This window comes from Manis javanica, chromosome 15 (assembly GCF_040802235.1).
Source record: "Manis javanica isolate MJ-LG chromosome 15, MJ_LKY, whole genome shotgun sequence".
Classification (NCBI taxonomy): Eukaryota; Metazoa; Chordata; class Mammalia; order Pholidota; family Manidae; genus Manis; species Manis javanica.
The window spans coordinates 70,413,206-70,435,805 of record NC_133170.1 but is presented as its reverse complement, the minus strand read 5'-3'; the positions used below and the strand labels follow the sequence as shown (position 1 = coordinate 70,435,805).

The 22,600-nt window shown below is 46.2% G+C and overlaps 1 protein-coding gene across 4 annotated transcripts in view; it reads right to left on the bottom strand.

The window, feature by feature from the left end:
- RPH3A (rabphilin 3A) overlaps positions 1–22,600 on the bottom strand; it is a 90,869-nt gene that overhangs the window by 7,136 nt on the left and 61,133 nt on the right. For all 4 annotated transcript variants that reach the window (XM_073223562.1, XM_073223561.1, XM_073223560.1 and 1 more), the window contains 12 exons: positions 22,144–22,309; positions 19,703–19,741; positions 19,451–19,603; positions 16,300–16,386; positions 14,577–14,639; positions 13,298–13,531; positions 12,011–12,090; positions 9,427–9,501; positions 7,738–7,847; positions 3,906–4,032; positions 1,758–1,814; positions 895–1,049 (listed from right to left, as the gene is read on the bottom strand). In XM_073223562.1, the coding sequence (XP_073079663.1) occupies positions 895–1,049; positions 1,758–1,814; positions 3,906–4,032; positions 7,738–7,847; positions 9,427–9,501; positions 12,011–12,090; positions 13,298–13,531; positions 14,577–14,639; positions 16,300–16,386; positions 19,451–19,603; positions 19,703–19,741; positions 22,144–22,309 (1,346 nt within the window). The remainder of the gene's footprint in view (positions 1–894; positions 1,050–1,757; positions 1,815–3,905; positions 4,033–7,737; positions 7,848–9,426; positions 9,502–12,010; positions 12,091–13,297; positions 13,532–14,576; positions 14,640–16,299; positions 16,387–19,450; positions 19,604–19,702; positions 19,742–22,143; positions 22,310–22,600) is intronic.

Here is a 22,600-nt window from a genome sequence, read left to right as displayed (position 1 = left end):
AGGGGTTAAATAACTTGCTTATAGTGATACAGCTGGAAGGTGGAAGAGATGGACATTGGGCTCCGGGTCTGCTTCAGTGGTGGCCACAAAAATGTGCCTGGTGGGCCTCCAGCTACAGGAGCAGAGCCGACCAAGGCCCCAGCTGCTGTGGGTGGGAATCCGTGCCATGCTGGTACCAAGGTCATGCTCCCAGATGACGACTGGATGTGGCAGGCCTACTATGGCAGGCCCACTCCTAGGAAACATGGGACCTGTCTGATGGCCACTTTTGGCCAGAGGACTCCCTGATGGGTTTGCTGACCTTGTGTCCAGGGTGCTTCCACCCCCACCCCTCAGGGCCAGACTTGGGTTGTGGTCTCTCAGCTCCCCCACTTCCCCAGCTTTCTCCCTACTTTCCCTCACACAGGCATTTCCCCAATAAAACCCTTGTCTCTTTAAAATCTTCTCACAGTCTCCAGAATAATATAAAACAAAGTCTTTCTTGTTCACCATGATGAGATTACTGGAATAACCCCAAGGTCTAAGGCCTTTGCACATCTCCAGGCTGAATCTGGAAACAGCTACCTGGGTGGTGGGGCTCTGGACTGCTGAATGGGGTGTATTGCTGATTCCAGGGGGCTACAAATGGGGCTATTGCAATCTTGCTGACCATCTTTCTCCAACAGGAGAGGACAGAGCCACAGAACTCATGAGCAAGTGATATACCAGTCTGTCTGAGACGCCACACTCCCCTCTAGCCAATTCTGGGCATTGTCTCACTGTGTGACCTTGGGCAGGTTTGTTCCCCTCTGGACCTCAGTGTGCAATGATCTTGGGGAGGCTCTCTGGTTCTCCCTTTGCAAGGATCTAGAACCCCCTCTAGGGCCCACTCACAGTCCCAAGGCATTGACTCACAGCTTGACAAATGGATCTGAGTAGCCATTGGCATCCATGGCAGCCAAGTGAACGCAGCGTATGATGCCCACGATGAGGCCTCCCTGCTGTGTGCTGTACATGAGGGATACCAGGATCTTGCCACGTTCCTCTATGTCACCAATACGCTCCACCTGCTGCAGTAGGAGAAGAGGGTGTGTGGGCCTAGGAATAGGAGGGGGCCAGGCAATGTGGCAAGCCCTAAGGAGGAGCCTATGGCTAGTGCAATCAGCACCATGAACAGCAGATTCCTCCCACCCAACCCCCAAGCTCCTGCTCCCTGGAGGAGCAAATAGTGAAAACCAAGGGCACCAGTCCAAGGCAGATGGGGACCATGGATTTAATCTGACTTAGACATGGATTGGGCCCAGACTCTGGTCATAGGCTGAGCTTGACCCTGGTCCCAGCCTGACTCTGAGCTCAGACGCCCCTGACCCAACCAGTGTTCTCACAACTACAGTCCCTGGGGTCACACAAGAGACCTGGACCAAGGGCAGGGATGTGCAGCCCAACTCCAGCCTCTGCCAGACACACAGCTCAAAGAGTCTGCTCTCCTTCCCCATGGAGGCAGCATGGCACTGCTGTGCTCCTGCAGAACTGCCAGCAGAGCTTCTGCCAGCAAGGCTGAGAAATCAGGGTGTCTCCCAGGTGGCAGAGTGGGGATGAGGCTTCCCCCACTCAGCGGGGAAGAGAAGAGTGCCCACCTGTTCCCATGTTCTAATCCGCGGGCAAGAGCACCTCATGGTGAACCACTGGTGGTTTGGGGAGAAGGAGTGGGGATGTAGCCAGGGAGGGAGAGGACAGGGAGATGCCAGACTCGGACTCTGATGCCCACTCATGCTCACCTCCTCCTCGTAAAGGGCCATGCCTCGGGCTGACCCGGTGGTCCCGGCACGCTTCATCTTAGAGGAAGGAAACAGAAAGGGAAGATAACAATGTTGCCTGTTGGGCTCAGCTCCCCACACCAGAACCCCTTCACCCCTCATTAGTATCCATAGCCATGAGGGCAGGTTTCTCAAGCATCTTCTCTAGCTTTCTCCCTTTTAGCTAACAGGTATATGATGCTCGCCATTTGGCAGATCTTGTTAACGCTCAGCAACCTATGATGAGGGTATATTGCTGTCCCCATTTCACAGGTGAGGACACTGTGGGTCAGAACGGTTAAGCCACTTGCCCAAGGTCGCACACCAGTAAGTGGCAGAGTACTGTCTACACAAAACACATAAGACTTCATCTCTGGTTGAAGAGGCACAGGGGTCTTGGGGTCTGGCCCACCAGGTGCTTCTTCCCCCATGGTTCCTAAGGTCCTGCTGTAAATACAATGTGAAAACCACTGGTTAAATCCAGCCTCCCCACTTTAGAGATGAGGAAAACTGGGGTCTACAGGGGATAGCACAGTACTCACAAGACCCCTATACCTGGGGTGGCACATGGGGGGAGTTGATGGTGTGAGGGGTAAGGGCAAAGAGCAAACAACAACAGTACAGTCAGCAGAGTCCTGTGGCCACTGCGGGTTTCTGACTGTCCTGCCACCTCTGTGCTTCAGGGCTTGGCTGCGTCTGTCGCAGCACGATGCGCGAGCTCAGGAGCTGACAACCCAGGTGGGGACCTGGCCAATGTCCTGACCAACTGGACAATTGAGTGAGGGAAGGAACGGGAAGCTTGAAGAACCAGCTTTTACCAGGCAAACACCCAGAGGAAGTGCTTTATCCTAGGACTGTCTTTAATGGTGTATTTGGAGCCTGGCGCGCAGTGCCAATTCCTCCTTGCAATTTTCCTTGTTGTGTCTTGTTCCTTTGTCTGTGCTATAAAAATATGGTGTGGTACACAGATTTTCCGTCATCATGCCGACCATCTGGTGGGAGGATGCTGTGGGGTTTCCCCTGTCCCCCATCTTCCTGGTGGGAAGCTGGCCTGCTGCCCGGGGGAGTGGCCGCACTGGTGGTTACAGGAGAGCTGGACTCTGGCAGGTGCCCAAGAGCACAGCCACTGACTTGTGGTATGACCTGGGCAACAATTCCCTCCTTTAGGCCCAAGGTGGCCCAAAAGTAGGAAAGGAGAGGTTGGATTATCTCTAAGCAGATTGCTGGGTCCCACCCTATTGCACTAAGTTAGAATCTCCAAGGAGATCCCCACACATCTTAGTTTGTAAACCTCTGGTTTTGAAGTTTCCAGGTGATTCTAAGGTGCAGTGCAACTGGAGAACCTTTGGTTCTTGTTCTTTCTCAAAAGGCACGTGCCACATCTAACAATAATGGCTTTAATGCTTTATGTGTGTCCTCTCATTGTCAGTCCTGAAAAGACCTTCTGAGGTTGGAACTATGTTATCCCATTTTATGGATGAAAGCACTGAGGCCCAGAGAAGTTAAGTAATCTGACTCAGGATACACTGTAAGTGCTACAGCCTGGGATTCAAACCCAGGGAGACTGGCTCCAGAGCCCATACTCTTAATCACAGTACTATTCCTCCTCATGTATAGCTCCATGTGCTTTATGATTTCATGACGGACAGTCAAGGGTAAGACAGTATCATTTCCTATAACAACAGTTAATTTATGAGTGCTGATTATGTACCAGTCTCTGTCGTGATTATGTCTTTCACACAACACCCCCTCCATGACGCAGGTACTATTATAATGCCCATTTTATAGACATGAAAACCTGAGGCTCAGAACAGTTTTCAAATCCAGAGAGTGGGGAAGTGGCAAAGCTGGACTTTGAACGCACACTGTCACACCATACCGCTCTTCCCCATTTACTGAAGAGGACTCCGATGTTCAGAGAAGTGATGCTAACACAGGGTGGAAACTGGCAGAGCCAGGATACAACCCTGATGCTCTGACCTGAAATCGTCACCCTCCTCTCAACAGCTGCCACAGCCCCTCTACTGTCAGGCACCCTGCAGATCTACCACCCCAGTTACAGACCCTAAGGAAGGGAGCACCCCTCCAGATTCTTCTCCCCAGTCAAACCCTTGGGGCAAAGGCACTCACGGGGATCACCCGCTCCAGACAGATATTGAAATTCTTCCTCTGGTTGGGCTTCAATTTCTTAAGGGAGAATCTGGTCTCACCAATAAACTCGTTATGGCCAAATTTGTCCTCATCACAGACAGAGATCCTGTGATTGAAATAGGGGTGGGGAGAGAAAGAAGAGCCTATTACTGAGCTTCAGTTATGGACCAAGAGTCATGATTGATGCTGGCAAGGAATGGGTAATGTGCATAGGAATATTTCAATTTCCTATTCAGTGAGCACTAGGCCAGGTACTTTTATTTCCTCTATCGCAGTATAACTTATAAGCACAAATCTTACATTTATAGTTTGCTGAATATTTGCACATACATATACCCATGTAACCACCACCACCCCGATCAAGATATGGAACATTCTGATTCCCAGAAGACCCTCAGAACCCTCCCAGTTACACCTCCCCAGAAAATAATCACTACTTTGGCCTCTGGCAAGAGTAAGTATCTTGTTTTTGACCTTCATATAAATAAAATCAGATGGCATGCACCCCTTTATGTTTGGCTTCTTTTGCTCAACATTATGTCTGTGAGATCCATCCATGTCTATAGTAATTTGTCCCTTTTATTGCTGTATAGTATTCCATTGTATAAATATGCCACAATAATTCTGCTGCCGAGGGGCATTTGGTTTGGCACTATCTCTAGTTTTGACCTATTGTGAATGAAGCTGCAGGGGGACATCCCTGTTTCTGTCTTTTCATGCGCACATGTACATATTTCTCTTGGGCATCTTACTAGGCATACAACTGCTGAGTTTTGGACTACACTTAATTTTACCTTTGCTATAAGTTTTCAGCTTTCCAAACTGATTCCACCAATTCCTCTCCTACTCACAGTCTCTACAGGTTCTGGCTGCTCTTCATTCTGACTTTCATTTTGGCAATTTTTAATTTTAGCCTTTCTGAGTGGCAATAGTATCTCATTGTTGTTTTCATTTACATTTTCCTGGTGATTAATCAGGCTCAGCTCCTTTTCAGATACTTTATGGCCAGTTGAGCATCATCTTCTGCAAAATTAGGTTAGAAACTGAGCTGACCTCTTTTCATTTAATTTTTCATCCTCCAAAACATCTGGGTTTCTGACTTTGGAGAGAAGACTGGGACCAAGAGAGTCTGAATCATTTTTCTCTAGTAAGAGGCTAGGGAACCAGGATCTCAATCTAGGTCTCCCTGAATCCTAGAATACTATATAGTCTTTTGTTATTCACCCTGTATACATTGAGTAGAACAGAGACACAGAAAGGACAGGTCATGAGGAAGGTCCTCCAAGGAGGCCAAAAGGACCAGTCAAGGTGTGATAGTTCATCCTGGCATATATTAAGTGGAAGAAAGGACTTGTTCTCCCAAAGCATGGGAGGCAAATCTGGGGGACAGGCAGGAGCTCATGGCATCTCATTCCTTTGGCATCAACATTTGTTGAACAACTTTCAAAGTTCTGAAGGTCCAGAACACCCCATGGCTGAGCCCCTTTATATACAACTAGAGAAAAGAGTTGTCTCTTCTCAGCTGGTGGGGGTGTAACCAGTACCATCCTCCTGTAGGGCAATGTGTGTCCCAAGACCTAAGAATAATCACCATTTTTGACCTAAGAATGCCACTTCTGGGAAGTTATCTCCAAGACATAAGAAGATAAGTGAACAGAATTTAACCAGAATGATGTTTATCCCAGTATTGTTTATAATTGTGAAACAATTTAAATTTAAGTAGTTTATCAGAAATAACATAACTACTCTATCATGGGGGGACTACTTAAGAAAATTATGAAATAGCCATAAAAATGTAACTGTATGTATGAGAAATAGTGTTGCAATCAGCCATCAGGGAATTGCAAAACCACACTGCACCACCACCACACACCCACCAGAACAGACAATATGAACAAGTGTTGATGAGGATGTGGAGGGACTAGAACTCTTATACATTGTTGGCAGGAGTATAAATCAGTACAACCCTTTGGGAAACTGGCAGTCTCTACTAAAGATGAACATACACATATACTATGACTGAGCCCCAACATTCCTAGTGTGTACCTGTGCTTCAAGACACAACCACAAGAATGTTGCTAGAAGCACTACTGGAACACCCCCAAACTGAAAACTAACCAAATGACCACTAAGAGTAGAATGGGTGAATAAAACTGTGGTATAGTCACACAATAGAATACCAAACAGTGATGACAGTGAACAACCTACAACTACACACAATAAATGGGATGAATAACACAGATACAATATTAGATAAAAGAAGACAGACACAAGAGTCGTGCTGTACGATTTCATTTATATAAAGTACAACACCAGACTAAATTAATTTGTCCTGTTAGAAGTTAGGACAGTGAATATCCTGAGGGGAGGGGCCTTACTAGATGGAGGGGCATCGGTGGGGGGCTTCTGTGGTCTGAGAATGTTCTGTTCTCCAATTCCAGTGTGCTCAACAGTGTGAAAATCCATCCATCTGCTCATCAATTTATCCCTTTTCATGTGTGCATTTTTCTAAATGGATGTTACACTGCAATGCAAATGTTTACTTAAAATAATATTGCAGCTGGTGGGAATGTACTTGGAACAGCCCATTTGAAAAGCACTTTGTGTGACTTGTAAAATTTAAAAAAAAACACCACCAACAAAGTATCCTATGATCCAGCAAATGGTCCTCTTTGATTTCTGCCCTGAGGAAAAGCCCCTACATAAGGCAAGGAAGCATGAAGGACGCTTGCTGCAACTTCGTGGTAAGAAAACTGGAAACAACCTAAATGTCCATCCACAGGGAAATGGCTGAATAGATTGGTAAGACATTTATATAACATTTAGAAACATGTCAAACAATGCCATATATCGTTTATAGATGCATAATTACATAACTAAAGTATAAGACATGCTTGGGAATGATACCCATAAAGCTCAGTATGGCGTTTAGCCCTGGGAAGGGGAGGAGGCAGGGGGGATGGAATACCCAAAAGGAGCTACAACTTGCATCTGTAGCACCTTATTCTTTAGAAAAAAAATAGAGCTGAAGCACAAACAGGAAAATATTGAGTTTTATTTTTAAAAACCTGAGTAATGAGTTCATGGTTATTTGTTTTATTATGTTCTGTACTTTTCTGTATATTTATAACAATCATAAGACATTTTAAAAAAATCTATGATGGATCCATTCTGTGGAATACTCTGAAGTCCTTAAATATTAGCTAGATATTTCTCATGGCTGTAACGCCAAGACATATTGTTAAGAAAGAAGGCAAGATCCAGATACATGCAGCCTAGTTGTTCCTACATTGTAAACAACAGGATAACTATTTATCCACTCACAGAAGGAGGAAGCAGGCCCAGGCTGAGGGAGGGGACAGACATTTAAAAGGAGATTTGCCTCCGCTATAGTTTTTTGCAAGAAGAATGCATTCATTTATTACTTATGTAATTAAAAATGCATTTAATACTGCATTATAGAAAAATATGAAATGGTATCAATATACTGCTAAGGAAGACAGGCTAATTAATAGGATGGTTCATTTTTGTAAACCCTCAATTTATAAGAAAGGTTTGCACATATACACACACAGACACACACAAATACAATAAATACAAAAAACCCAGATGTCCAGACACCAAGCTGTTAAGAGTCTTAGTTATCAGCATTTCCAAGAGTTTCTACCGGAAATAACATATTGTTTTTTTGTAGAATTGAAAAAGAAAGAAAATACTACACAGAGCTGTTTGAAAGAGCGGCCCCTGGGAGCCACCCGTGCCTCGGTATGCCCCGCCTTGGTGCCTCTCCGCCCACCCACCCAGCAGGTACCTGAGGGTCTTCCTCTGCATGTCCTCATCCGTGATACCGTGGTAGACCAGAGTCTCATTCCAGACAGGGTTCCGGGTGTTCCGCAGGGTTTTTGTACGAAGCTTGTTGGCCTACAGCCCAGAGAGATGGACAGACACCTGCCTCAGGAGGGAGCCAACCCTGCAGCTACATTCCTGGGGCTCTTTTGGGTTGGATGGGTGGGTGACTGAGGAGTCCCCTCCCCTGAAGAGCTTCTAGCAGCTCAGTTGCTCCGAAATGCATGTTCTCAGCGAGTGGGGGGCAGGCATCCTCTAGGTGATGGCTACAGCTGTCACCAGTGCTGGTCGCTGGGCCACCCCTCCCTCCATGCACTGGGCTCTCTCTTTGAACTTTTGTTAGATTAGAAAATAGAGACATCTTCCTTTGAGGAAAAAATATCATTTATAAGCCAGGAAGGCAGAAATAAGAGTCAGCCATGCCTAGGCAATGAAGGAACAATCTCTAGGGATACTGGGACAGCTCCTTTCGCTTCGCCAAATAGCATTATCCATGCTTGAAATTCCTTAGAGGGGGCGAAGAAAATATCTTCGCCTTTGTTCTTTCATTTTTCTCTAAGAGAACGGCTAGAAAGGCAGCATACCCAGAAGAGGTGGCCAGGTGACAAATCTTATTCATACTAACATGTAAATGACTCCCTGGATTCTTTGGCAATGCAAGTTTGGACTTAGGAGTGAGCAAAGGAGAAAGTCTAAAGGAGAAACGAACATCACTAAGGAGTTCGAAGGAGAGTGGCCAAACACTTCACAGTTTGGCCAAAGCCAGGGGAGGTGCTCTTTCCTTGATGCAAAGAGTGAAAGAGAGAGAGAGAGAGAGAGAGAGAGAGAGAGAGAGAGAAAGAGTGTGTGTGTGTGTGTGTGTGTGTGTGTGTGTGTGTGTGTGTGTGTGTGTGTGTGTGTGTGTGTGTGTGTGTGTGTGTGTGTGTGTGTGTGTGTGTGTGTGTGTGTGTGTGTCCCCTCTTTTGTCTTATGGGGCATTTGATACTTGCAGGGATTTTTAACAGGCATTTTCCTAAGATCATGTGGCCAAGAGGTCTTGTGGTCTTCTTTGTTTTTAAGACATCTGTGCCAAATTAACACAATAAAACAAAAAATAAAATCCTGGAAGGCACACTTCCATTTTCAGTCATGTGCTCTGCATGGGATAATCCAGAGAGAATTACCCCACTTTCCCTCCACAGAGGAAAGTATGATCAGTAGGTGAGCAGGAAGGGGGTACATTTTTGCTCAGTAGTAGAACATTATCTCAGGTACTTAGCCCTAAAATCTGGAGAGGGTTAGACATTTCTATTGAGAGATGAGGAACCCTTGGTTGGGGCATAAAATGGGTAGGTGGAGGTGGGCCAGGGTCAGCACTGGGGAGCCAATGAAGATATTTGAGCAGGTGAAGGGCATAATCAATGCATCTGTTTCTCTCTTGACCTTTGGCTGCTCCCTGGATCCCAAGTTTCTGGGTCAGAGAAGTGGGCAGAGCCACGGCCCCTGAAGGACAATGACGGCTGGCCTCCCCCTGACCCCTTGTAAGGACTTCACCATCAGGGAGGATGTGGGAACTGAGGGCAGATAGGGCCATCTTAGGCTCTGAGCTGGGAACCTTGGGTGCCTGCCAGGGCTCATGCGTCCATCCTGCTGAGAGGCCCTGGCCATATGGTACCTTGCTGGCTCCCGGCAAGAGGTGCAGCTTAACATAAGGATCGGCCAAGCCGTTGGAATCCATGGGCTTCAGTCCCTGCAAAAGAAAAGGCAAAAGCTGTGGTGTGAGAACCTTGGGAGGGCCAGGTGCTCAGCTGTCGTAAGCAATGGCCACGGCCCCTGGCACTTGTCCTGCCCATCAGTCCACCCTGCATGCTTCCTCTTCCAAGGAGAGGGAAGGGAAATACAGTATCTGGGAAAGAGCTCTGGAATCAGGCAGACAAGGTTGAAAGCCTGGCCACGCACTTCCTGCTATGTGACCTTTGGCAAGTTTCTTCACCTCTCTGAGCCTCATTTTCCTTACCTGTCAAACAGGATGAGAACAGTACCTGCTTCGTGGAGTGGTAAGACGTAAACACAGCTTCACCTGTAAAGTGCTGGGCACTGGGCCTGGCACACGGTAAGTCTAACCCTTCAAGGCTGGACTGTCACTACTAGGATGTGGGAAGCTGTCTCAGAATAGGAAGGATGGGAGAACAGGAGGGGCTAGGGAAAGGAGGCCTGATTCTAGCCCTGGCTCCTGCACTGTGTCTGAGACCATATGGTGGGGATCACAATCTCTGCCTGGCCTGCCTCATGGGGCTGGGATGGGGCTCAAATGAAGCACTGGTGGGGAAGGGAGTCTGTCAGGGACAGGAATTAAGCTGGGCTTACTAATATGAACAACTCCCAAATTCCAAGGGCTCAGATATACTCTGTCCATCCCTCTGTGCCCAGGCTCAGGTAGGTGTCCCAGTGTCCCACCTCTGGGCTCCCACTGTCCCCTGCCACCCCAATAACCCAAATCCTGTTTATCATGTCCCATGATCTCCGTGAACCTCAGTCTCTTTATCTGTTCAATGGGGCAGCTTGCAGCCTGCATCCCGGGGTTCTTGGAGGGTCAGATGGGATCTCACCTGTGAAGGGTGCTCTGGCCCAGGTCAGGGTGAGCATGGTTCACTAGTACTAGGTGGGGAGGAGGCCACAGTGGGGCACAAGGGAGAAGCCGGCAGGGTAGCTCATGGGGAAGAGCACAGTTCAAATTGTAGGCAAGTCATTTAGTCTCTCTGTGCCTCAGTTTTCCCTCAGTAAAATAGGAATAATAATAGAACTGTGCAAATTGGCAGGCATGGTGTATTAAAATTTGAATCACACTGTCTTTGTTTGGGGGCTGCTCACTTGAATTTACCGGAATTACTAGCACCCTCTAACATCTCACACCCAACCCACACTTCTCACCACCATCACCAGCCTAGCCTGTGGGCATCTGAGTTTCTGGAGCCCTGTCTCAAAGGGGCTGTACTGATGTGGCTCCCCCCATATCTGGAGCTGGAAGAGGGGACTGCGAGTGAATGGTTATGGACAGAAAGAGAGAGACTGTTACCTCTGGACTCAAATCCAGCTCAAAACCTACCAGCTGTGACCTCAGGCTTTCACTCTCTGGGCCTCAGGTTTCCCATCTGCACAATGGGGCCAATAATGTTCCTCACCTCAGAGGTCCCTATGAAGATGAAATAAGATGCACTTCGCTTCCTGTGTCACTGGGGTGGTGGTGAATGCACCTAAGTGCTTGCCACTGTGGCTGATACATCATAGGGCTCAATAAATGCTTGCTTGCTGATGAAATAACCTGAGTGTGTTGACCTAGGAGTCATGTTAAGCATTTCGTACCTCATTTATCATCCAAACAGGGATGTTTTTGTGAGTGAAAGGGGAGCTTTTAAGTATCATAGTGAGGCAACAGGCATAGCTGGGGACCATCGTACACAAACTAGCCCATGTCTTGCACTTAATACTCACAGTCATCCCTATTGACAAGGCTCCATTACTATCTCCAGTTTACAAATGGACATACTGAGGCACAGAGAGGTTCAGTAACTTCCCTCAGTCACACAGCTAGGAGCAGGGGAGCTGGTATTTGACCCCAGGACCCCTGGTTCCGCAGCCTTGCTTGTTCTTCTACATGGACCAGACTTGGAGTGGGGGGAAATCCTGCTCAGTTACTTTCTGAGATTTGCACTCATATCATCCAGCTTTTCTCAGGGTCTGGAGTTCAGTCAGCTCCCTTCCCCTGAGCCTGCTGCGTGGAGATGCTCTTCCATCCTGGTTTGCCTTTCCCACCCCCTCGCAGGCCCACATGATGGTCTTTGTATCTGCAACAATGGCCCCCGACTCAGGCCGCTGCTCCAACTTGACAGCCACATAAACAGAAGAAGCCGTTCGATGGGCATGTCAGCTGTCACGTCGGGCTGTCATTGCCTCCCGGCGGCACCTCTGCGGTCCCCTCCAGTGGCTGTAGATGGGGCTGGGCAGATCTGGGCTCTGCTCTTGAAGCCTGGCTGCCTCTACTCCTGGGTGGCAGCCACAGTTAAATGAAACCCCTCTGGGATCATCGCTGGAGGAAGAACACCCCCAAAGGAATTGGCCATAGCTAATCCCTGCCCTCTGTCATCTCCGTCATTGTCACAGATAGATAAGGCAATGACAGGAGACAGGCTTGGTAACTCATACCCTCCCCAAGTCCCCCAGAAATGCCAGAGCACCCTGAGTGGGGCCCCCTCACCCACCTTGGCCTTTATGATGGTGCAGTGCAGAGAGCTGTTGTCCTGCTCATAGAGAAGGCTGAACTCCAGGGCACCAAGGGTGGCTGAAGGGGGCAGAGGCAGGCACCAAGAGAACATTCATTCAGTTATTCAACAAACATTTCATGTGCCCTTAATCTGTGCCAGTCTGGCCAGGCATTGGGCTTACAGAGGAGAGGAATGCTCAGGGCCTGCTCTGGATACCCCATCCCGGTAGACCCTCTTCTACTTGGGAGCCTTCAGCACATCTGGGATCAGTTAATCATTTGTTCAGTTGCTCAGTTAACTGTCTTATTCATGGCTATGTCCACACTGGGCACAATGCAGGGCACACAGTCAGTGCTCACTTACTTGCTGAGGGAATACACGAGTAATAGCATTTGCTGTTGCCTCTGCCTGGAATGCTCTCCCTCTAGATCCTCACATGGCTGGCACCTTTCTCATTATCCATATTGCAGATTAGATGCCACCTCCTCAGAGAAGCCCTCTCTGATCACTGCATCTAAAGCAGCCATCTTCATGGTTATTCACCCTATTTTATTTTCTTCATGGTGCTCTATCTCTATTTGAAATGAACGCAGTTCAATGATAACTGTGTCTCTCTACTAGAATGTTAGTTTCATTAGATCAGCCATCTTGCCTGCCATTTTTTTGCCCCGGTACCCTAACGTTTAGAATAGTCTGGAGGTACCTAGTAGGTGCTCAATATAAACCTGTTCAGTATAGAGATGAGGGAGGCGAATAGAGTTGAAAATGGAGGCAGGCTTGTTAGGAATTGCCAGGACAGATCACAACTGGGGCAGACACAGGCTGGGAGGGTTCATCCAGGCTTGGCAGGTCCCGGAAAAGATGTGTAAGGCAGAAAGTGGGAGCGGGGGTCACTGTTCTGGGTGAAGGACCAGGATGTGGAAAGGCAGAAAAGTAGGATGGCCACAGAGTAGAACTGCTGTGATAATTCTGTGGAACCGCCAAGCTAAACCAAGTGAATGCAGCTGAACTGTACTCTTCAATGATTTAAATAGTAACTTTGAGGTTATGTGTATTTAAAAAAAATATATATATATATATATTACAAATTCTTTAGAAAGCTGATGTCATTTTGTGAACTTAGTAGCACAAAGTTTTCTTTATAACTTGGTTAATATGTTTATTAGATTTGGCATCTAGGGGGACAGGGGGTGTACAAGGCTATCCCTGGAGCCATTCCTGTTTCCCCGGGAGTGACCCTTGAGGCAACTTTTCCCAGACACCCCTCCGTGAAGTGCCACCTACTTGCTTCATCCGAATCATAGCTGTTGGCTTCCTCTTCCTCCTCCTCTGGAGGTGGGGGCTGGCGGGCGGGGACCCCAGCAGGCTGGGGAGCAGCAGACGCCTGGGAATAGGAGCCTGGAGGGTGGCCCGTGCGGTTCTCCCTGGCTCCTACTGCTGAGTAGCCAACTCCCCCCATTCTGTCCTCCCGTGGTGGGGCAGAAGCCCCTGCATAGCCAGGATCACTGGGAGCCACCTCTGCAGGGGACATGGAGAGAGGCACCTGTGTCTTAATAGTAGCAGCATCAGCTGCTACAGTATTACTATGTGCGAGACCACCCACTATATACCAGGCATTCAGTAAGCCTTGCACCAGAATCACCCAGAGCCCTTCAATGAAGGATCACCACTTCCAGGCGACAGGGCTGTCATATCATGCTGTCATGTTCAGTGGTTCTTGGAATGTTGCCTTTGTTAAAGCCACCTAGGGAAGGGTGCAAAAATGCAGGTTCCTGGGCACCACCCAGAATCAGTAGACAATGCAGTGGGGCCTTGGAATCTGTTTTATGACAAGTCCCATGAGCTGACTCAGATGCAGGCAGAACACAACTCATGGTGGTACTTATCAGTGGTCTTGGCTCTGCAGCCAGACAGCCTTGGTTTGGATCTCTGCTCTGTGAGCTGGGGCAAGTTACTTAATGTGTCTGAGCCTCAGTTTCCTCCTCTATAAATGGGAATTATAATACCTGAAGGTGCTCAAATAGGAGTAGCTATTATTTTTAACATTACCTAATATACATGTACAGCCTTAGAACAGTGCCTGGTGCATTAGAGAACAACAAATAAGCTGTTGCTGTGGCAATTGATGATGATGGCAATGCACATGTAACATATATAATCATCACTGTCCCTCAGGGTGGTCATAATATATTCCAGGCCATGTGCTACAGTTTTATATGTGTTAGTTTGTTTAATCCTCCCACAACTCTGTGAAGTAGGTCGTAGTATTATCCCCATTTTAGAGATAAGGAAACTGAGGCTCAGGCAGGTTAAGTAACTTGTCCAGGGCCACACAGCCAGGATATGAAGGAGCAGTGGTGTGAATCCAGACAATGTGTGCTCTTATCCATTTCATGTGAGGCCATTTTCTGTCTATCTAATTTTAGTATAGACCATCTGAAGTTGTGGGATGAGAGGGGCCCCTTTGAGCTCATCAGCTAGGTTTCTGGGTGTGGAGTGGGCAGAGGTCTGGCAGTGTGGGGGCTGAAGTGGGAGAGATGGTAGGCATTGGAAGGATACTTGCCTGGTCTCTGATCTGGAAGGCGACCTGCTGGCCCAGGACTCGGTCTGCTGCCTCCTGAGGGTCCTAAGTGGGGAAAAGAGAGAAAGAGGATGGAGCAGAGATGATTGCCCTGGGCCGCCCTTTTTCATGGGTGTGGACACAGGACTGAGGCAGTAGGTGATGTGCAGGGGTATCCAGGGCTGCAGGAATCGTTCCACTGGGAGATTCTGGAGTCAGAAAGTCCTGGGTTCAAGCCCCAATCCTCCCTTCCTCAACTCCCTCTTCTGTAAATGGGGCTGGTGATACCGGCTTTTCAATGTTCTCTGGCTTTTGTGAGGCTGGCAGATGAATGGAGTGAGAATCATGTGCAAGATGGCAGGCAAGCTTACGCTTTGAGTTTGCCTTGAGTTACCATTGCTACAGTGGCATTAGTGATCCAGGTGGACTCTTTACAACTACATTTCCCAAAGTGTGGGATGCAAGGGAGAGTCACAGGGATGGGGCATGACATTACATTCAGTGACACAGAGAGAAAGTCATTCCTGTTTCTATTGCCTGTCATTTCTGATTCTGTCATGGAGAAAGTCTCACCTAGATGCTACTCTGTCTTTAACACCTCTCTAACCATTGCAAATTTCCCTTTTGAACAAAAGAGAACTCAGAACCCTCAGCAGGCCAGAGTACTGAGATTTCATTGCACTGTTTTCTTTTCATTATGTTTTATAATTACCCTCTATAATGGGTTGCATTGTGCTCCCTAAAAGATGTAGATACCCCAACCTCACAGTACCTGTTAATGTGACCTTATTTAGAAATAGGGTCTTTACAGATGATCAAGTTAAGATGACGTCATTAGGGTGGACTCTAGTCCAGTATGACTGTGTCCTTACAGAAAAGGGAAATGTGGACCCAGGAGAGACCTGCCTAGAAGACAATGTGAAGACATAGGAAGCATGCCATCTATGAGCTAAGGAAAGCCTGAGGCCACCAGCAGCTAGGAGAGAGGCATGGAACAGATTCTTCTCACAGCCTTCAGACAGAACCACCGTGCTGACACCTAGGTTTTAGACTTCTGGCCCAGAACTGTAAGACAATGGATTTCTGGTTTTTTTTAAGCCACCCAGTGCTACTGTGTTATAGCAGCCCTAGCCAACTAATACACTCTTCTTTATGGCATGAACACTCATTTCCCACATATGCCAATATAGGTTTCTTTGAAAGTAACAAATTTTTAACTGTACCAACTAGGCATTATTTCTATTGTTTTGCACAGTCCATATTTATTTAGATTTTTGCAAATCATTAATCTCCCTGCTTACCATTTCTTGCTGAATCTCACACTACTCTTCTGGGAACACTGCCTTTTTATAAGGCCAATGTCCTTTAAATTTCCTTGAAAGAGAGTGTGTAATAGCAAGTTCTCTCAGTTATGTTTTTAAAGTGAGTCAACTCGAAGAAAGATATTAAGGAAATAAAGGGTAGGTGGTTGCTGCGTGTGACTGACAATCCCTGCAGGTGGAAACACTCAAGAGCGAAGCACTGTGGCTTCTTCTATTTAGCTGGGTAAGATGCTCCCCCACCCCCCAACCGCTGCCCAGCTTCCCATTCTAAGGGTCATAGAAGACCTTAGGGTTTGGCGGTGGCTGCAGCCTTGCAGAAAGCCCAGTGGGCTCTCTGAGCAAGGCTGGGAGTTATTGGGGTCCCAGCTGAGTGATGCCTAAGCAGGCAGATGGGTGACAGGTACCTGGCTGCCCAGGCTGAGGAGGTGCTGGGCTCTGCATGGAGGCAGGGGCAGGTCTGGAGGCCTGGACAGTGTTGGCCCGTCTCAAACCTGCAGGGGAAAGGAGAAGAAACAGCCTGTCAGGTGTGTGCGTGTGCGCACACACACACACGCACACACACACACACACACACACACATTCAGTGGAAACAGGAAAGCTTGGGACCCATCTCGGGTAACGTCTTTGGATTTGATTTGAATTGAATGCAGCCCCTGACACTCTCAGATCTCTCAGACCCCTTTATCCTTCCCCAGAGGGTGGTCACTCTAATACTCAGACCTCCAGGGCAAGTTGCAGCAGTGACATGGGTGTTGAAAAAGCGGTTTCTGTGATGTTGCTTTCACTCACACGATCTAGCTTCTCTGGGCCTCAGCCTCTTTGTCTGTTAAATGGGGATGATAGTACCTACCTCATAGGTTGTGGTAGAGATAGAATGATATGGTGCATGCAAAGTGCTCAGAACAGTGTTTGGCACGTAGTAAACCCTAAACACTGTTATTATTATTGGAAGAATCTGGTCTCTGTCTTCACATGGACCTAGCATTATATCCCAGACTTTTCTTTAAAAAGCTGTGCAGTGCTCATTAGAGCTGTGTGTCAGTACTCCCGGACCTCAGAGAATGGTGCAATTAACTCAGCCCAAGGTTGAGCAAGTAAGTGCTAGAAGCTTCATAAATAAGGGGAACATTTATAATGACTTTCTGGGGATAGGGGATCCAAATGAGGTTTAGGAATGTCACATGACTGTCTTTTCCCTCAGAAGGCAAAATCATACATGGGTTAAAAGCACAGGCTTTGATTAACAAAAATTAACTCAAAATAAATCAGAGATAAGAGACCTAAACACAAGAGTTAAAACTATAAAATTTTTCGTCAAAAACAGGGAAAATGTCATGACATTGGCTTTGGCAATGATTTTTTGGGATATGAGCTGAAAGTACAGAAAACAAAAGAAAAATCAGGTAAATTGAACTTGATCAGAATTTAAAATGTTTCTGCATCAAATGACAATGTTGATACTGTCAACAGAGTGAAAAAGGAACCAACGGAATGAAAATACCTGCAAATTATATATCTGATTAGGGATTATTATCCAGATTATATAAAGAACTCCTGTTAACTCAATAATAAAACCACAAACAACCCAATTAAAAAGTGGGCTAAAGAACAAACATTTCTCCAAAGAGAAGATATATGAATGGCCAATAAGCACATGAAAAGATGCTCAATATCACTGATCATTAGGGAAATGCCCATGGAAACCAGAATGAGATGTCCCCGCCCAGCCATCAGGATGGCTAGGTTATATATGGTACGTGTATATCATATACAGGAAATAACAAGTGTTGGTGAAGACGTGGAGAAACCGGAACCCTCACGTATTGCCACTGAGAATGTTAAAATGGTGAGGCTGTTGTGAAAAACACTATGGTGGTTCCTCAGAAAATTCAGCACAGTCTGACCATATACTCTAGCCATTGCACTCCTTCAGTGTATGGGACTCCTTAGCACAGCCCCGAAGAACTGAAAGCAGGAACTGAAATAAACATTTATATACCAATGTTCATAGCAACATTATTCCCACAAGCCAAAAGGTGGAAACAACCCAAGTGTCCATCAGCAGATGAATGGATAAACAAAATGGGGTCTAAGCAGACAATGGAATATTATTGTCTTAAAAAGGAATGAAATTCAGATACATGCGACAACATGAATGAGCCTTGAAAGCAGTATGCTAAGTGAAATAAGCCGGTCACAAAAGGCCACATATTATGATTCTGTTTATACAAAGTGTCTAGAATAAGCAAGTGTACAGAGACAAGATAGATTCGCGGTTGCCAGGGACTGGGCAGGGGGGAAGTTGAAGGTATTGTTTAATGCGTACGAAGTTTCAGTTTGGGATTAAATAGTTCTGGAGATGGATGGTGGTGATGGGTTCATGACAATGTGACTAAACTGTACACTTTAAAGTAGTTAAAACTGTCCATTTCATATTAGGTACATTTTATTACAATAAAGATTTTAAAAAGCATTGTCAATAAAAACTTCACCTCTGGAAGAGAAAAAACAAAAAGCACAGGCTTTGATGTTGGGCAGATGTGAGTTTAATTTCCATTTTAGCCAATTACCAGCTGTGTGACCTAGGGCTAATAGCATCACTTCTCTGAGCTCAGTTTCTCTGTCTGTTAAATGGGAATTATAAGTCTTCACATCTGGATTTGGGGTTGTGACAAAGATTAAATGAGATGACATATGTGAACAGCTTGGGACAGCATCTGACACATAGTAAGCACTCAGTAAATATTCTCTGATGTTGCAGATCTATGAAATTAATCTTTCTCTGGGAATCTGAATCATAGAGTCATTAGGGGGTCTAGGTAGCAGATTAGCACAAAGGATGTGCCCAGCTCTCTTGTCAAGAAGAGGAGCTAAGGAGCTAAGCTACAAACCCACTATTCAGGAAGAACAGGCCAGAGGTCAGCACGGGACCTAAGTACTCAGCCCATCTAACTTTAGACCTGGTCTCATTCCTTCATTACAAAAGAAATGAAGCTGTTCTGAGTCTCACACAAGGGACTAAAGGACATGATCTCCCCAAGCTAGTAGATATTTCTTTCAAAGCCCAGGAATCAAGGATTCCCACCAGTGAGTGAGGCCAGAGGTGCCAGAACCCCAGGAGGCACGAGCAGCTGCTGGCGATGGCCCGGCCATGCTGACAACTCCATGTCATGGACAGCAGAGGCCACCTGCCACGGCAAGAAAGAACTTGGGTGGATCTATGAGAGGAAAGCATCCTGACTTTGCGCAAAGCCAAGGGGTGTTTCACCCCAGAGTTTTTTGGGGGAGGAGGGAAAAAAAATCCATGTTTTTCTTATTTATGGCACTCTAGCAAGGAAAGGATATAACCAAAATTATGGATGTCTAAATTCAGAATTGTTCCTGAATCCTGTCTTTCCTCTCCCTTACACTAGAACCAGCATCTAGAACAGAACACAACACACAGTAGGTACTCAATAAGTACTGGATAAATAAATGAATAAAAACACGGTCCTCCACATCCCTTTTGATTCTCCTCATCCAGGAAGTCTGCCTGAGTTTGCCCATCTCTCCTACCTGCTGGGCTCCGACTGGAGTCTCCGGCGGCCACACTGTGACCCTGGTCCCAGCTCTCTGGGTCCCGGCTAGATGAGCTCGCCTGCACCTCGCTGGCCCTGCGCACAGGGGGCCCATAACTTCCTCGCCCGGAAGTAGAGGCCAGGTCAGGGCCTGGAAGGAAAAGCATGGATTGAACAGAGAAAAGGCAATGGAGGAGTGGGGCAAAAGCATTCCTGTCCCAAAGTAGAAGACAGAGTCGGCAGAACACACCTGTCTTCGAACCTGGGCCCCTCTTGTCTTCAGTGTCACCTGAAAAGAGAAAGAAATTATGGGGAGTGCTTGTTTTATGATTTCCGGAGAGCCATTATTAAGGACTCACAAAGGGAACCATCCACCATCCCAAGAACTTTTTTTCATTTAAAAGTCTCCCCTCCCAATCTCCCATTTGATGTAGCTCCCATGAACTATTTCACATTATTTCCTTTGCATGCATAAACACATATGAGCACACATAGGCTTAAAGAAGAACTAACTGGCGTCACTGGCTATATACCATTCTAGAATGTGCTTTGTTCACTCGACTTGATTTTCCCAAGGATTCATGCTGCAACCTCAAGTCCTTTGCACATGGTAGTCCCAAATATTTTGCAAGCCTTCTCTACCACTTTTGTGAGGCTTCTGCCCAAATATCATCTCATCAGGCAGCCCTTCCCTGGCCATTCTATCTCACACTGAGCCTCCTGTCACTATCTACCCACTTTCCTGGCTTCATTTTTGCTTCCAGGCAGGTATATTCTACTTGCTATTATACCATATTTGCATTTGCTGTTTCTTGAGCACCTGTTTCCCCCACTAGAATTTTAGCTGCAAAAGGGCAGGGATTTTGTCTGTTCTTGGTTAAAAGAATATTGAAAGTGTATATCATGGCATAATTCCAAATCTATAATATACGTTTATATCATTCAAATTTAAAAGATGCTCGGTATTGTATGGAGTGGATATATCCTAATCCATTCAACAATTCCTTTATTAATGAACATGTAGGCTTTTCCAGTGTTGTTGGTACCATACATAATAATGCAATGAATGTACATTTATCTTTTATGTTGGTACTTTTATTGCTATTAATACATTCCCAGAGAGGGATGGCTGGATCAAATGGTATATATACTTCAAATTTTAATAAATTCTACCAGGGACTTTCCAAAAGGTTGGAAGTGACTTAGAGTCCTATGAACAGTTGATAGAGTACCTGTTGCCCCACACATTCATGAGCACTGGGTGACTTATTTAAATCAATAATAATTATTTGTAATTATTAAAAATAATTTGGTAATTATTATTACCAGCACCACTAATTTTTTAAGTCTCAGTGTACAATGCTGGTGATGTTACTTCTTCCTAGTGAGGTGAATGGGTGTCACATCCACCATATTTCAGAGTTATTTGTTTTGTCTAGAGTTTACCTGGTAAGCTCATTCATACCATTATGTGCATATGTGTATGTATCTGTGTATAAGTGGTGAGATTGGCCTACATTTACAAAGTGCTCCATTCTGCAAAGCACTTCGCATGTGGTATCTCATTTCATCTTCAGACTAAAACCCAATGAGTTATCAACTCCATTTTATAGATGGGGCAAGAGTCTCCAAAAGGATAGGTGACTTGCCCAAGCAAGGGCTGGAATTCAAATTCAGGTCTTCCTGACCTCAGATGTCCGAGGTCTTGACAGTTATGCTATGCTAGCTTCGCAGTCTAGAGGGAGTAATGGGAAATGAGAAAGAAGGATGCTCTAGTGGTGGAAACTGGGGGCCTCTAGGGCATGTAGGGTGTATTGAGAATTTGGTGATTCTCCACAAGGAATAGAAATTGCTCTTGCCTTGTCAGGAAGAAAGCATTTGTTGAGTGCCTTTTCAGTGCCAGCCACTGTACTGGAATCTTGAGAAGTAATCTTATAGGAAACATAGCTGGGCACTTCCATTTTTGAAACCTTCTACTATAACCTTCCTTTCAGAAGCACTGCCTGCACACAACTCCGGAATTGTCATGCAGACCAGATTTTATCACACAGTGTTAATTGAAATTGTTGCAAGGGCTTTATCTGGTCAGAGCTTATGGTCTCATTCAATTACAATGTTTTTATTGTGGTTGTTTTTTTTTTTCCTTTTTACTATTTGGCCTCTTCCTTTTTATCATTCTTTTAATAACTAATAATAACACTTGGATAATAGTGATAATATCCATAGGAGTGGTAATTTTCCTTTACTAACTTCTTGTCTGTTCATCTTTTACCTTTAATTAGTCCAATTTCAGATTTGCAGTTGGTGGTGGATAGAAGAAATATCAGGGGCAAGGAAGGCCTCCTCAGCAAGCCCCAAATCCCCCCAGGCTCCGGAGAGTATATTGGTGATGGGAGTCTCTCCATTTCTAATTTTAATTTCCACCTCTCTTGTACCTCTGAATGCTCCAGCAGGGACGGATGACAACAAAGGCTTTTGGCTGCCAGGCGCTGCTGGAGGGTTCTCTGTGCTACGTTCCTGATAATTATTTATGGTGAGCTGTGAAGAGGACATAGGCATCCTAGACCCAACCCCAGAGCCTGGCTGTCCACCAGCTGGGTAGAAACAGACAGGAGGACAGGACACCCTCTAGGTGACAAGTTAGCCAGGATCTGTCCTTGGTACTGAAAGGAAATGTCATTTTTGTCCTACCTCCAGTTGGAGCCCGGGCAGCATGCTTGGGCTCCGGGGTGGGCTGCTCAGGGACAGTGGACTCACTGACCGGCTGCTGGGTCTTGGGCTTCCTTATAGGCATAGGCTGGGGGAGGACCTGTTTGGGGAAGCCCTTGAAGAACCATGCTCCAGAACGCTTCCATACCTGGGGCAGGAGAGGGAGAGGATGAAGACACAGCAGCCAAGCACTATTGCTCTTGCCTTTGTGAATGCCAGTTTTTAACTTTGCTCCCTGCTGTCTGTGCACTAACACAATAGCCAGCACACATTTCTCACCAGTATGCAACTTTTCACAATTCCTATTTGATGCACACAATGTCCGTGATGCTCAAGAAGAGGGTCTGAATATACCCATTTTCTTGATGAAGAAAGTTGACTATCAGGAAGGTTATAAACTGGAATAAGGTTACACAGCTGGCAAGTGGAAGGAAAAGAC